This window comes from Babjeviella inositovora (assembly GCF_001661335.1).
Source record: "Babjeviella inositovora NRRL Y-12698 unplaced genomic scaffold BABINscaffold_1, whole genome shotgun sequence".
Taxonomy (NCBI): Eukaryota; Fungi; Ascomycota; class Pichiomycetes; order Serinales; genus Babjeviella; species Babjeviella inositovora.
In genome coordinates, this window is record NW_017566838.1 from 1841081 (window position 1) to 1854200 (window position 13120).

General features: G+C 47.2%; 8 protein-coding genes and 2 non-coding genes across 10 annotated transcripts; 6 read left to right on the top strand and 4 right to left on the bottom strand.

Annotated features, from left to right (window-relative positions):
- On the bottom strand, positions 1-772 carry BABINDRAFT_159445 (palmitoyl-(protein) hydrolase; the record flags this gene model as incomplete). Its single annotated transcript, XM_019127664.1, has 2 exons — positions 558-772; positions 1-508 (listed from the first exon to the last, which is right to left on the bottom strand). Coding segments are annotated over exons 1-2 (668 nt in total), but the record flags the coding sequence as incomplete, so codon positions are not given.
- A 932-nt stretch (positions 773-1704) lies between these two features.
- BABINDRAFT_t40 lies at positions 1705-1776 on the bottom strand. The gene has a single exon. It is a non-coding gene; the product is annotated as a tRNA-Cys (tRNA).
- A 332-nt stretch (positions 1777-2108) lies between these two features.
- Positions 2109-2181, bottom strand: BABINDRAFT_t39. Its single transcript has one exon. It is a non-coding gene; the product is annotated as a tRNA-Arg (tRNA).
- Positions 2182-3334: 1153 nt separating this feature from the next.
- Positions 3335-3670, top strand: BABINDRAFT_5851 (uncharacterized protein; the record flags this gene model as incomplete). The annotated part of the gene is made up of 1 exon (XM_019132308.1): positions 3335-3670. One exon carries the CDS (start codon positions 3335-3337, stop codon positions 3668-3670), a length of 336 nt encoding a protein of 111 aa, XP_018988295.1.
- Positions 3671-4059: 389 nt separating this feature from the next.
- Positions 4060-4797, bottom strand: BABINDRAFT_5852 (translation initiation factor 6; the record flags this gene model as incomplete). Its single annotated transcript, XM_019132309.1, has 1 exon — positions 4060-4797. The coding sequence occupies one exon, from the start codon at positions 4795-4797 to the stop codon at positions 4060-4062; it is 738 nt and encodes a 245-aa protein (XP_018988296.1).
- A 1069-nt stretch (positions 4798-5866) lies between these two features.
- MCT1 ([acyl-carrier-protein] S-malonyltransferase) lies at positions 5867-6734 on the top strand. The gene has a single exon (XM_019127665.1). The coding sequence runs from the start codon at positions 5928-5930 to the stop codon at positions 6516-6518; it is 591 nt and encodes a 196-aa protein (XP_018988297.1). The 5' UTR covers positions 5867-5927; the 3' UTR covers positions 6519-6734.
- A 940-nt stretch (positions 6735-7674) lies between these two features.
- Positions 7675-7986, top strand: BABINDRAFT_79020 (uncharacterized protein). The gene has a single exon (XM_019132698.1). The coding sequence runs from the start codon at positions 7712-7714 to the stop codon at positions 7904-7906; it is 195 nt and encodes a 64-aa protein (XP_018988298.1). The 5' UTR covers positions 7675-7711; the 3' UTR covers positions 7907-7986.
- A 328-nt stretch (positions 7987-8314) lies between these two features.
- Positions 8315-10843, top strand: ACO1 (aconitate hydratase). Its single transcript, XM_019131076.1, has 2 exons — positions 8315-8363; positions 8450-10843. The coding sequence occupies exons 1-2, from the start codon at positions 8337-8339 to the stop codon at positions 10751-10753; spliced, it is 2331 nt and encodes a 776-aa protein (XP_018988299.1). The 5' UTR covers positions 8315-8336; the 3' UTR covers positions 10754-10843.
- A 1478-nt stretch (positions 10844-12321) lies between these two features.
- On the top strand, positions 12322-12663 carry STE50 (Ste50p; the record flags this gene model as incomplete). Its single annotated transcript, XM_019130754.2, has 1 exon — positions 12322-12663. A coding segment is annotated over one exon (342 nt), but the record flags the coding sequence as incomplete, so codon positions are not given.
- Positions 12664-12746: 83 nt separating this feature from the next.
- Positions 12747-13070, top strand: BABINDRAFT_79062 (uncharacterized protein). The gene has a single exon (XM_019132700.1). It carries the CDS (start codon positions 12830-12832, stop codon positions 12998-13000), a length of 171 nt encoding a protein of 56 aa, XP_018988301.1. The 5' UTR covers positions 12747-12829; the 3' UTR covers positions 13001-13070.
- Positions 13071-13120: the final 50 nt, after the last annotated feature.

Here is a 13120-nt window from a genome sequence, read left to right on the forward strand (position 1 = left end):
TAGACTCCAAGAACTTGAACACATCCTCCAACTCTTCCTCAGAGGCAGAGTGGGCAACACCGGAGTAGGAATGGAACTTTAAGTTTTTGAAGCCAAACTCCTTGATCATGATTTCGGAGGTCATCTTACCGTACTGGTGGGCGATGAGTGGGTCGACAGTGCCATGGCCTTGGAAAATTGGGGTGTCCCTGTTAACCAACTTATCATTGCCGCCAAATTTGGCAACGCTTTCATGCACACTGTCCTTAATGGTCATGAAACCAGACAACGCTACAACCCCACCGAGCTTGACGTCGTTGATAAGCGGCAAGCAGGCCAAGGACAAGGCAGCACCCTGGGAAAATCCGCCCAAAATAATGCGTTCTGGCTTAATCCCCGACTCGATGGTCTGCAATACCAATTGTCTGACCTTCTCGACACTGGTTCTGAACCCCTGGATGTCTTGCTTGGCGTTTGGGTTTCCGAACTCGAAGAGATCGAACCAACCCGGCATCACGTAGCCACCATTCTATCAGTGTTAATAAACTTGAGAGTGGTTCCATTCATACTATACATACAGCTGTGATTGGAATGTCTGGGGCCTGTGGGAAGATGAACTTGGCGTTTTTATAGATTGGGTTTGATCTGGCCAAGGCCATTTGACGGAAGAAGGACCAACCGTTGGAGGTGTCACCCAACCCGTGGATGAAAATAATCGCAGAGTCAGCGATACCCGATTGGGCTGGGAACTGGAGTGCTTTCAACGATAAAGACATGGCTGTGTAAGTGTAATGATAAAGAAGTTTAATAACGTTGAAACACCTATATCTGCATTTAGTTTTCTTTAACCTGTAGATAACCCCGAGTAATGTCGAAGTGGTGTCGAAGGGCCTGAGCCGCACCAGCTATGGAAGGATCTCGGTTCAAGAAGGAACGGCTGAAGCGATTATCTGAGCATCTCTTGAAAGAGTGAACGGTTTTGTTAAAACTTCAAGGGAACGTTTCTAAGAAAGGATGTGCTTCATTCATATTTACCAGTATGTGTTTAACCAAGGCTTCATTTCGCATAACGAATGATTATCTGTCGACATGGGAGACATATATTTCGCTTCAAACTGAACTAAACGTTATCTTAGCTAAAAAAAAACGCGCCTATATGCTAGGTTTCTCTCTGATTTATTGTAGAATATACCTATAGTATGAGCTAGTGGCCTGGGGAGCAGAAGTTCTGACAGTGGCAGTCACGCACATATTCAGAGTTGCGGTTATGTATTCTTGGTACTGCAAGCCATCCATTTAATTGAATGTGGAAGCAATATACAAATGCCAAGGCTTGTAGTATATCTGCTTACATACTGTACGAAACGTAAAGTACAGTACAATTGATATATTTATATGTAACACACCGTGCACGTTATAACATTGATAATATTAATTATTAGTTCAGGATTTACAATTAAGTTTAATATCATGTAATGATAGATAATTAGTAAAAGTAGAGCCGTATACCCTGAAGATAGTATATATACGTACATAAACCAAACTGGATATACAGAGATCAGAGTTGATTATTTAAACCTCTAAATATTTATATATAACCTTTGCTAGCCATTGCACATATAATAGCTACATGCATATATATATCGCAATATCGACATCATACCAATATATGGTCAAATATATCGCTGGACATGTATATTCTCCAATCCCAAGGGTAAAAAGGAAAGCTAGTACTCAGGATTGAACTAAGGACCAACAGATTTGCAATCTGCTGCGCTACCGCTGCGCCATACCAGCTTTCGTAGAATTCTCACACCGGATTCATAATCTTTCCTGGTATGTATGCCCTCACTTCCTGGGAAATTTTGCTTGAGTTTATACAATATACTGATTCCAGAATGAACCGAGATTTCACTCAAACATGCCCATTCTTACTGGATTTGTGACCCCATTCTATGCGCAAGCACTTTGCAAAAGCATAATGTAGGACACTGACGATGATGTTAAGCTTTGAAAATGGATTGACCTAAAATTCCGTCCATCGTATCGAAACAGCAATTTTTAAACCCAACAAATAAGTTTCATTTCAAGCACGCCATAAAAAGAAAGCGCAATAGCTTCAAAAATAGAACCCACGGCGAGAGTCGAACTCGCAATCTTTTGATTAGAAGTCAAACGCGTTAACCATTACGCTACGCAGGCTACCCGATGATGTCTCGAGGTTCAGGCACGTCCTCCTATCCTTCTGACATTCGCAAGCCTTGGACTTTATCTTTCTTTTAGATGAATCTCATTACTATCTATACCTAAGCTGATACAACAATTTGTTATTATATATGTAAACTGATCGTGTCTGATCGTATGGTGGGTTTGCATACCACTCTCAAACTCGGCTTCACGCTAAAACTGTAACCATAACGCCGAGGTTAATTCAGCCATAAACACGATACATAGCCCCTACCTTAGCTACCACATGACTAAGTCCAATATTACATCTTTTATAAATCTATCTGTGTCTTTTTTTCATTTAAATATACCATTATCATATTCCAATAACCATTCACATCTTTCGCCCGCCATACTTTCAATTATTTCATCCACATCTGTCTGTAGCACAACACCTACAAACCATCTCAGGTCACCTATTTTGATATTACGAAAGTAGCATTTATAGCACAATAAGCCATGCTTAATTTTGTCAAATCTCTCTATAGTGTTCTGTATTAAGCTCGGTAAGTCGTGATACAAATTATAGTGCTTTATAATTTTTATTCTCATGACTAAAAAAACTTGAGGATCCTATTCTAGTAGGAATGGAACTCACCTTAATGTTAACGTGCTTCAATTTACTAACTGACTTCACCATATTAGAAGATACTAAGTCTTGTGCTAGGCGAGACTCCCACACGAGCAATTGCGCTAGCTAAAACGATCAGCCCAGTATTAACACGCTTCCTCGCATTCTAGACCGCTGTGTGCTCGATACTATTCCCACATCGTCTTTACTTATCCCTGAGACTCCAAGCGCGGCCGGATGCTGCCTAGCGCACCCCAAACAGTTTTCCGGTGGCCTCAGAAATACATAGGTACAGCCTGCACCGCTTAATGCCTGCCAAAGGGGTAAACCGTATTTGTCTCTACTCAGTTTGTTTGCTCTACCTATAGTTTATAATACCCCGCTTGCTGAAACATCTGATAAGGGTTAGTGGGTAATTTTGGAACGGCTTTCTACGGTGGCAAGGCGTAATCCCATCGGTTTGTGAGGTGATAACTGCGGCTCAGGCAATTTTTCCCACCTATAAATTGGGAGAAGCAAAAGCGGCAACAACTGGCAGACCCTACACTCAGTTACGACATGGCCTCCCAAGAATCCTTAAACAAAGTCAAGACTTTGATCGCCGACAACCCCTTCTTGATGTTGTCCAAGTCTTGGTGCCCGGACTGCCATTACACTTACAAGATCTGGGACGAGTTCGGTGTCCGGGACAAGGTCCACATCATTGAATTAGACAAGTTTGCCGACCAGACCGAAGCGGCCGAGTTGGAGAAGGCCTTTACCGAAGTTTCGGGAAGAAAATGGGTTCCTACTATCTGGTTCAATGGTGAAAGATTCGGCACCGAGCAAGACTTGAAGCAGTTGGAAAAGACCGGTGAGTTGGAGAGCGCTTTCAAGAGTGCCAAGTTAATCTAGGTTTAATGGACGTCTACAGAGGTGGTAAGAAGTTCCAAAGTTGTATAGAATGCAATAACCTAATGTACAGGAGTAAATAGACCAAGTTAAAAAGAACCGACGGATAGAAAGGATACAAGAATAAAAAGAATGGAGGGGTGGGAAACAGAGCGGCGGAGTCACGATCAAGGAAGGGTGTATTACAGCCCCCCCACCTCTCTGTCTCCCCTGGATATAATGCATTTTTGATACAACTCCAAGGATAAAAACCAAAACCAAGCCAAGACAAACGATTCATGATCGGTGAAAAAGCCGATCCTGGATTCCAGATTTTTGATTCTTTGAGATTGTCGCCTTTTATTTGCCATTCATTTTGAATGACACTGGAAAGTACGAAGGAAGCATACTCTCTAAGAGTAGGTTTCGATAAGGGTGTCACGCAAGTTACCAGAGATGGCTTCTGGGTTGGAGTCCTGGAGACGGAAGATGGATTCAAGAACGGAAAGTTCTGGGGCGGTGGTGTCTAAACCGGCAACGGCCAACCAATCGTTGACAACCATACCGGCACCAACGACGGAGGAACCTCTGTTAACGGTACCGGCGACGATTGGGACTTGCAACAAGGAAGAGAGTTCTTCTTGGTCCTGGACGGAGGTCTGTGGGTGGACTAAACCACCCTGGTTAGACAAGGAACAGTAAGAACCAACGAGAACGTTACCGGACACGGTGGAACGGAACACTTCGACCCCCAAGACGTCGGCGATCAACTCCTCAGTCTCTCTCTCGATATCTGGGTGGACAAGAGCCACGTAATCGTTGCAGCAGATGACGTTGCCCAAAGCGGAAAGTCTCTCTTCGACTCTTTGGATTCTGACAGAGTCCGGCAAGCAGTTTCTCAAGTGCATCAATTCTTGATCAGAGGTCTGGGCTGGGACCAACAAACCACGACGGTTACCAACACACATACGGCCCACGATACGGGTACCGGCGATGGTGGTGTGAATGATCGGAATAACGTCACCTAATTCAGCCTCAAAAACGGAGTAAAAGTTTTCGGAGCCACCGACGGCAACGATACAGTAGGCGTTGGTCAACAAGGAGAAGACACCAACCTCGTTAGAGTTTTCGAATTGGGTTCTAGTAGCCATTTTATCAGGGTAATATGGGGGAATAGAGGTAAAAGCAGAGACCTAACTGATACAGCAATAGCGAAACTAGTTATATAAGTAGTTGCGTGCTTGCGATACTTGTTGCAAGTTTGCCCGGTATGTGGCAAACGATTACATGCAGCCGATGTGAAAAAAAAAATTATTCCAACATGCTAAAATTTTTCTTAGGGGAAAAAGAAATAAAACATGGGTGTGCTTGGTAAGCGCTTAGGTAAGCATCTTTCATGACTGTATAATTGCCCTTCTAGTACACCATAGGGAGGGACCAACTACTCAGTAATGCTATAGCTAGGTCATTAAATGATGAAATCTTTTAATTATTCGAATAAACTGTCAGGCGATAGAGGATAGTGTATGTTTGGATGCTGATATGGAGATTCTGAATAATTAAAGGGTTTGATCATTTAATGACTGCCTGTATGGTTTCCGGCATATAACGCTATAATGAGGGGAAACGCAGCCATCAACTAGGGACGGCTACATGTTTGCCACCGCCGCTGGTCCGCTTTTGCTACTATCAACAGCTAACGCCACCCAAGATGCTTGCCAAAAGCGCGACCCGCCCCATATTCAAACCCATCCTCTATCGCGGTCTTAATACCCTTCTGACCGCCACCCACATCTTGACGTGCCCGGGGCAGGCCCTTCCGCCAGGGATAAAGCTCCTTGAGACGTTCGAACCATTTCGGAGGCACGTGAAACCGTTATTAGACGTGCTCGATGATGTTATGGAGGACTCAGAGTTCCACACCTACTTGTTTAACCCTCCTAACCCGGAATTCTTCTCCCAAACCTCAATGGCCCAACCGGCCATTTTGGCTACCGGTGTAATCATCAGTGAGATCATGCAACGCGAATTTGGCATTGATGTTATGAAAAACGTGGACATTACGTTAGGGCACTCCTTAGGGGAGTTTACGGCTTTGGCGGTGGCTGAAAATAGCCGTGCGGGGGTGTCGAAGGAGCAATCGTTATCGCTGATGTTGAAGATTGTTCACCAAAGAGGTAGACTCATGGAGGGGGTGGTGAAAAGTGCGTCCAAGCAGGGAAAAAAGTTTTCTATGGTGGCTGTGATACCCGGCGGAAATACTGCGCATGAAACCATCATGATGGCCCAGACCTTCTTTGGCCGCCATCGTATGCTCTCCAACCTTAACTCCCACCGCCAGATTGTCATCTGTGGCGAGGAGAGGGAGCTTAACGAAGCGATTGCAAAGTTCAAAGCTGAATTTGAGCCGGCTGAGTGGAAAAGCAGGCGCGTCGCTTTTAAAGTGTTGCCTACCGACATTCCGTTTCACACTCCCTATTTGCGGGAGATCGAGCCGGACTTGGCAGCGTTACTTGCGGCATCCGGACCCAAGGCCGCCACCCTTGTGAAACCGATGATTGCTAATGTGGACTATCTGGTGGTTGCGACAATGGAAAATGCTTTTATGGCCATGGTCAGTGCAACCTCGCGTACCGTGAGGTTTTCTGAGTGCATTTCCCGTACTCTTGAAGACCAGACCACTGAGAGTCTGGCCATGGCGAAGCAAGTTGATCCATCGGCATGCACGAATTTTGTGCACATTGGGCCAGGAAAGGTGTTGAGTGGACTTGTTGATCGTACCATGGTCGGAAGCTATGTCAATCATAGCTTGAACACCTTAGAAGGTGTTGAGAGCTACACCAAGTATTTGAGGGATGTGGGTAAGGTCTAGAAAGCCGCCATTGTATATAGACTGGATGTATGCCTACGAACTCTTGACTTGCCTAGGTAGATTTGATCAGTTCAGCCTTCTGTAGCAGGTGTAGATAGCTTTCATTCCTGATCGATAGTCTTTTTGTCACACGTTTAAAATGACCTAGTCCCAGTGGTATGTGTACTTTCAGAAAATTCTTCGAAATGGCAAAAGATCCTCGTCCGATTCCATTTAGTGTAGAGCTTTAATGATTCTGTTGTGTTTAGAAGAGCCTATGGCTCCGCACTATCTTTTTCACCAGTGGTTCTTCGAACATGGGCAAGTGACCCTTACGGCTGTAAGGGGGATCTGTAGGTTGTTGTCCGAATGTAAAGAGGGTAAGAGTACCGCATGTGGTGGCTGAAAGGGTACCATGGGTATTCTGGTACGTAGGACGCAATATTATTTTACAGGTCTGAACCACGCTAATGACAACCAAATACTTTCAGCCATCTTGGAAGCTCTATACAATCACTTGTTGTCCGGTGGTGAGACATTTCAGAGCTTGAATGCAGGCCGGACACCGACGAAGTAGGGGAAGAATCATTAGGCTCGAACTGATAATGATTGTTAGACTTTCATAACCACTCATCCCATTTGTGGACTTGTCAGTAAGAGGTGGAATAAATGTTTGTTACCGGTGAGTGGAATGAAAGTGTGCTTGTGAGATGAAATGAAACGTTGAGATATCTCCGCTTTCGGACGTAAGGACATTGGATAACTATAAACACCAGGGTCCGATATATGTACAAATATAGCACCTAGGCTAGGTCACGCTATGACGCTACGCCTTTCCCGTTGATAGCCATCCTAGATTCTGCGATATCCGGGGCAGTGGATACTCTCTAGTCGGCTCGTCGGTGTGGGGCCGAAACGCATGCATGTTAGTCGGTCTCGGAGTTGCCAGCCTTTCTAGAATCCTGCATGCTATCACATGCAAGAAATCGCTACGTTCCGAGATCGGACACCGCTTTCTGACGCAGCCAATGGGAGGCTACTTATTATACTATGCACCGGATATTCTTAATTTTAGTGCCCCCTGAACTGTCAGTAAATTCGGAGAGATATGGAGGCTCTGCTATAGCAATTGCAGGTTTGGCGGTAGCTAAAATACCGCCCCGCCCGAAGTATCCTTCTACGGATGAATTTAAGCCTACAAGATACAGGTGGCAATGAAACTGGTGCTTAGAGAGCAACCGTTAAGTGGGCACAGTGTCTGTCCTGTGGTTTCTTTTTATCCCAATTTCCGTAACAGAGCCGCAATGCCGGAGAAAAGGCCGAGGGTATCCAGGACATACTCCGTTCTCTTAACTGCCCCACCTACCATCTCTGTGCCCTTCAATTGGGTTGTGCATTTACAAAAATAGACACAGATTTGACTAGTAAACTATGCTAACCTTGTTTATGCCAGGCATACGTTCTGGTTAAAGATAAATCCTCAAACCACCCTGTATACTGCGTATGAGGGGCCAGAGAGAACCCCGGAACACATGGGATCTGCATAACTTTCCACGTGATGCAACGGCTAAATCGCAACCGACAAATTTCCGACCGATTCTCGGCGACCGTATCGGGCCACTTTTGGCACAGGATTGGAAATTTGCGAGCGTCAATTGGCTGGAAACTAGCCGACGCAACAGGTCAGCGACTTTTTTTTTTGCAGGTCCGATCAAGGACTTGGGCAAAAGCTGACGCCCAACGCACTCGGCGTGATATATAACAAAACCGCACCCCCTATTTAATCCTTCTTCCTTTCTCTTCTCTTCTCTCTCTTCATCAAAGAACTAACTAGGAAATATGTTGTCCGCTGTTCGTAACTTGAAGGTATGCTCAATTGTTGGAGAGAAGTTTTGGCATGTGATCGGCATGTCCCCAAACTCTTGCACCATAGACTCCTACTAACATTCTAGACCCGTGGTATCTCCGCTACCCGTGGTTTGTCCACCATCAACTTTGACTCCAAGGTCAACATGAACTTGTTGGAATCCGACACCTTCATCAACTACAAGTCCCAATTGGAGAACTTGAAGGTCGTCAAGGCCAGATTGGGCCGTCCATTGACCTACGCCGAGAAGGTGCTTTACGCCCACTTGGACAACCCACACGAGCAAGAAATCGAACGTGGTGTTTCATACTTGAAGTTACGCCCAGATCGTGTTGCCTGTCAGGATGCCACCGCCCAGATGGCCATTTTACAGTTCATGTCTGCCGGTATGCCATCCGTCGCCACCCCATCCACCGTCCACTGTGACCACTTGATCCAGGCCCAGGTTGGTGGTGCTAAGGATTTGAAGAGAGCCGTTGACTTGAACAGAGAGGTCTACGACTTCTTGGCCTCTGCCTGTGCCAAGTACAACTTGGGTTTCTGGAAGCCAGGTTCCGGTATTATCCACCAGATTGTCTTGGAAAACTACGCTTTCCCAGGTCAGTTGTTGATCGGTACCGACTCCCACACGCCAAACGCCGGTGGTTTGGGTCAATTGGCTATCGGTGTCGGTGGTGCTGACGCCGTCGATGTCATGGCCAACTTGGCTTGGGAATTGAAGGCTCCAAAGATTATCGGTGTCAAGTTGACCGGTAGAATGAACGGCTGGACTTCTCCAAAGGATATTATCTTGAAGCTCGCTGGTATTACCACCGTCAAGGGTGGTACCGGTGCCATTGTCGAATACTTTGGTGACGGTATCGACACCTTCTCCTGTACCGGTATGGCCACCATCTGTAACATGGGTGCCGAAATTGGTGCCACCACCTCGGTTTTCCCATTCAACAACTCCATGGTTGAGTACTTGAACGCCACTGGCCGTTCCCAGATTGCTGAGTTCGCCCAGGTCTACAAAAAGGACTACCTTTCGGCCGATGCGGGTGCCGAGTACGACCAGGTCATTGAAATTGACTTGAACACCTTGGAGCCACACGTGAACGGTCCATTCACTCCAGATTTGGCCACCCCAGTCTCCAAGATGAGAGAAACCGCCATTGCTAACGACTGGCCATTGGACATTAGAGTCGGTTTGATCGGTTCTTGTACCAACTCTTCTTACGAAGACATGTCCAGAGCTGCTTCCATCATCAAGGACGCCGCCGCCCACGGTTTGAAGGCCAAGACCTTGTACACTGTCTCGCCAGGTTCCGAACAAATCAGAGCCACCATCGAGAGAGATGGCCAGCAAGCCACCTTTGAAGAGTTCGGTGGTGTCGTTATGGCCAACGCTTGTGGTCCATGTATTGGTCAGTGGGACAGACAGGATATCAAGAAGGGCGAAAAGAACACCATTGTTACTTCCTTCAACCGTAACTTCACTGCCAGAAACGATGGTAACACCGCCACCCACGCTTTCGTTGCCTCTCCAGAAATGGTTACCGCTTACGCTATCTCCGGTGACTTGGGTTTTAACCCAATCACTGACAAGTTGGTTGACTCCGAAGGTAAGGAGTTCAAGTTGGCCATCCCACACGGTGACGGCTTGCCGCAGCGCGGCTACGATGCCGGTGAAAACACTTACCAGGCTCCACCAGCTGACAGAGCTGCTCTCAAGGTGTCTGTCTCCCCAGAATCTGACAGATTGCAGGTTTTGACTCCATTCAAGCCATGGGACGGTAAGGATGCCGAAAAGATGCCAATTTTGATTAAGTCTGTTGGTAAGACCACTACCGATCACATTTCTATGGCCGGTCCATGGTTGAAGTACAGAGGTCACTTGGAGAACATCTCTAACAACTACATGATTGGTGCCACCAACGCTGAAAACGGTGAGGCCAACAATGTCAAGAACTTGTACACTGGCAAGTACGACGGTGTCCCAGCCACCGCCCGTGCCTACAGAGACGAAGGGATCAAGTGGGTTGTTATCGGTGGTGAAAACTTTGGTGAAGGTTCTTCCAGAGAGCACGCCGCCTTGGAGCCAAGATTCTTGGGTGGTTTCGCCATCATTACCAAGTCCTTCGCTAGAATCCACGAAACCAACTTGAAGAAGCAGGGTTTGTTGCCATTGAACTTTACTGATTTGTCCGCTTACGACAAGATCAACCCAGAAGATCAGGTTGACATCATCGGCTTGACCGAATTGGCCCCAGGTAAGAACGTTACCTTGGTTGTCCATCCAAAGGATGGTTCCGCCACCTGGTCTACTCCATTGTCTCACACTTACAACGCTGAGCAAATCGAGTGGTTCAAGGCCGGTTCTGCTTTGAACAAGATGGCCAAGAACTAAGTTTGACTTGTTCTGACCGTTTGTCTATATTATATAGTTATTTATTTTAACCAACATTCTCTTACAGCGTTTGTAAACCATTGGGACTAGCATTTTAGATCAAGTAAAGGCAAGGGGGGTGGCTACCAGTCAGTCCAATAACGTTGTATGCTTGAATCTATTGCCCAATCTGTAGAGATTGCCAAATATTTTTCTCTAACCTTGAACTTGTCTGCGTGCATGTTGTAACTAGTGTTTGTGAAACAGTTTAAAGTCTAAAAAGATTACTAATCCATATAGATGCCGGTTCTGATGATATAGATCAGTGGAGCTAATACAGCATGGCATTATCTTTAAAAATCATAGGTTGCTACATATATCCAGCTTATGTGAATATCCTTAAAAGCACAAGTTTCAAGCTGTAAGTATGTCATCACTAGCCTGTTTTAATGGTAGCCCCGCTTAACGACGCACGCAATACAGGTACCAATCACTTTATATTGTGCCGAAAAAAAATGATATTCATTTTTTACTGTCAAAATTTCATAAGTTCCATCGATTTAATATCTACACCCCATGACTAGACACGAATCTCATTTTTAGACTTGAGCCCCACCGCGCTGAGCACACGTGCCATTCTCCGTCAAAACGCTCCTGCGTTCTAGACCGCCGTAAGCTCAATGCACGCAGCCACGCCGATACTTGAACAAAACATAAACCACCCGTAACCCTCTCATCTGCTTTATTCCCTACACACAATGGATCGGTCAGCCTCCCCCACACAGTCGATCTCGTCCGCTTTCAGCGACATCTCAAACTACGAGGGGACGCTCATCTCTGCGTCGGTGGTCGCGGCAGGCGTAGCGGTGCGCGCAACGTCTTCGCAGCTCCAGCTCGTATCCGCGGTGCTGGTGAAGGAGTGGACACCCGCAGACGTGGCGGTATACATGCAGCGCGACTTTCCCGCATACGCGGCGCTTTTCGAGCAGCAGCGCATCAGCGGCGACCTCCTCGCCCACTTGACCACGCGCGACCTCCGAGACATGGGCATCGTGGCGCTCCGCGACCGGCTCGCGATCAGACAAAGCATTGGCGAGCTCACGCAGCACAAAAAGGGTACGTCGACACTCAGCCCGGACGCGTGGGTATACGAAGAGACGCTCGACCTTACAAACACGCTTCTCAACGAAATCTCCATCGACCTCGGCAAGAATGCAGCGGCGCTGAACGTCAGCAGTGTGCATCAATCCACAGCCAGCGAACTAAAGCGCATGAATGAGAAGATCCTAAAGCTCAAAGACGAGATGGCAAAGAGTATGCGCGCAAAGCCGCTGCGCTTGACACCCGCCGCGCTCGCGTCGCCGGTAACGCCCGCCGCTCGCAGCCCCGCCACTCGCAGTCCCGTCGCTCTGAACGTTCCGGAGGCTCACACGCCCCCGCGCAGACCGGACTTTCTCCGGCAAAAGTCAAGCAACACCACTATTACCACGACGCTCGGCGCGGCGTCGCCCAGCGCCGGCCACTCATCGGAGAACCTCGCGCTCCTGAGTCTGGTCAACGGCGGGCGCGCAAGCTTTGTGAGCGGCGCGATCGCGACACAGACCGCCACAGCGCCCGCGAATCCGAGTGCCCGCGCACCGTCCACGCCCACGTCTGAACCCTTGAAGCAGTTGCGCGCATCCACCGGCGACGCGTGCTATAAGATTCTTCAGCAAGCGATGCGCCGGCACCGCTTGCCGTTGGAAGACTGGCGGAAGTATGTTCTTGTGATCTGCTACGGCGACCAGGAGCGGATTTTGCGCATGGATGAGAAGCCCGTGGTGGTATTTCGTGAGCTCCGCGAGATGGGGCAGCATCCGGCGATTATGTTGCGACAGGTGGATAATGGTGAGGATGAGGGCGAGTCACAGACCCCGGGTGGGAAGCTCTAAACGAGGTAGGCTGATATGCCAGGCCTGGGCCAGAGTCGCTCATGCGGTATCACAATTTGAACTGCCAGTGCAATGTCCTATCAAGCAGTTCAAAAGTCAATGCCACTTTGGATCAAGCAGGTGGATAGCTGAGTAGAATTAACCATTGTCTCAAATTTCAGTTCTGATGGATAATATCCTCGAAGTGGCATTTAGATTTTCTCAGCTTCCGGTTAGTTTTTATCCCATTGACTCCATAGATGCTAATATACGGGTAAGCTATGGTGTAAACAGCGGGAGGGCAGTAAATGAGAATGCCAAAGGTGATTTAAAAGTGCCCGAAAAGGTCAGAGCATAGTAAGGTATAAGCCCTGTAATTTAGCAAGTCTTTCAGGCGACTTGTTTGGGAGTACACTGGTAAATAGCTGTCCAAACAGGAGAACGGAACCGTTGAAACCTTTAACATGTATTAATAAAC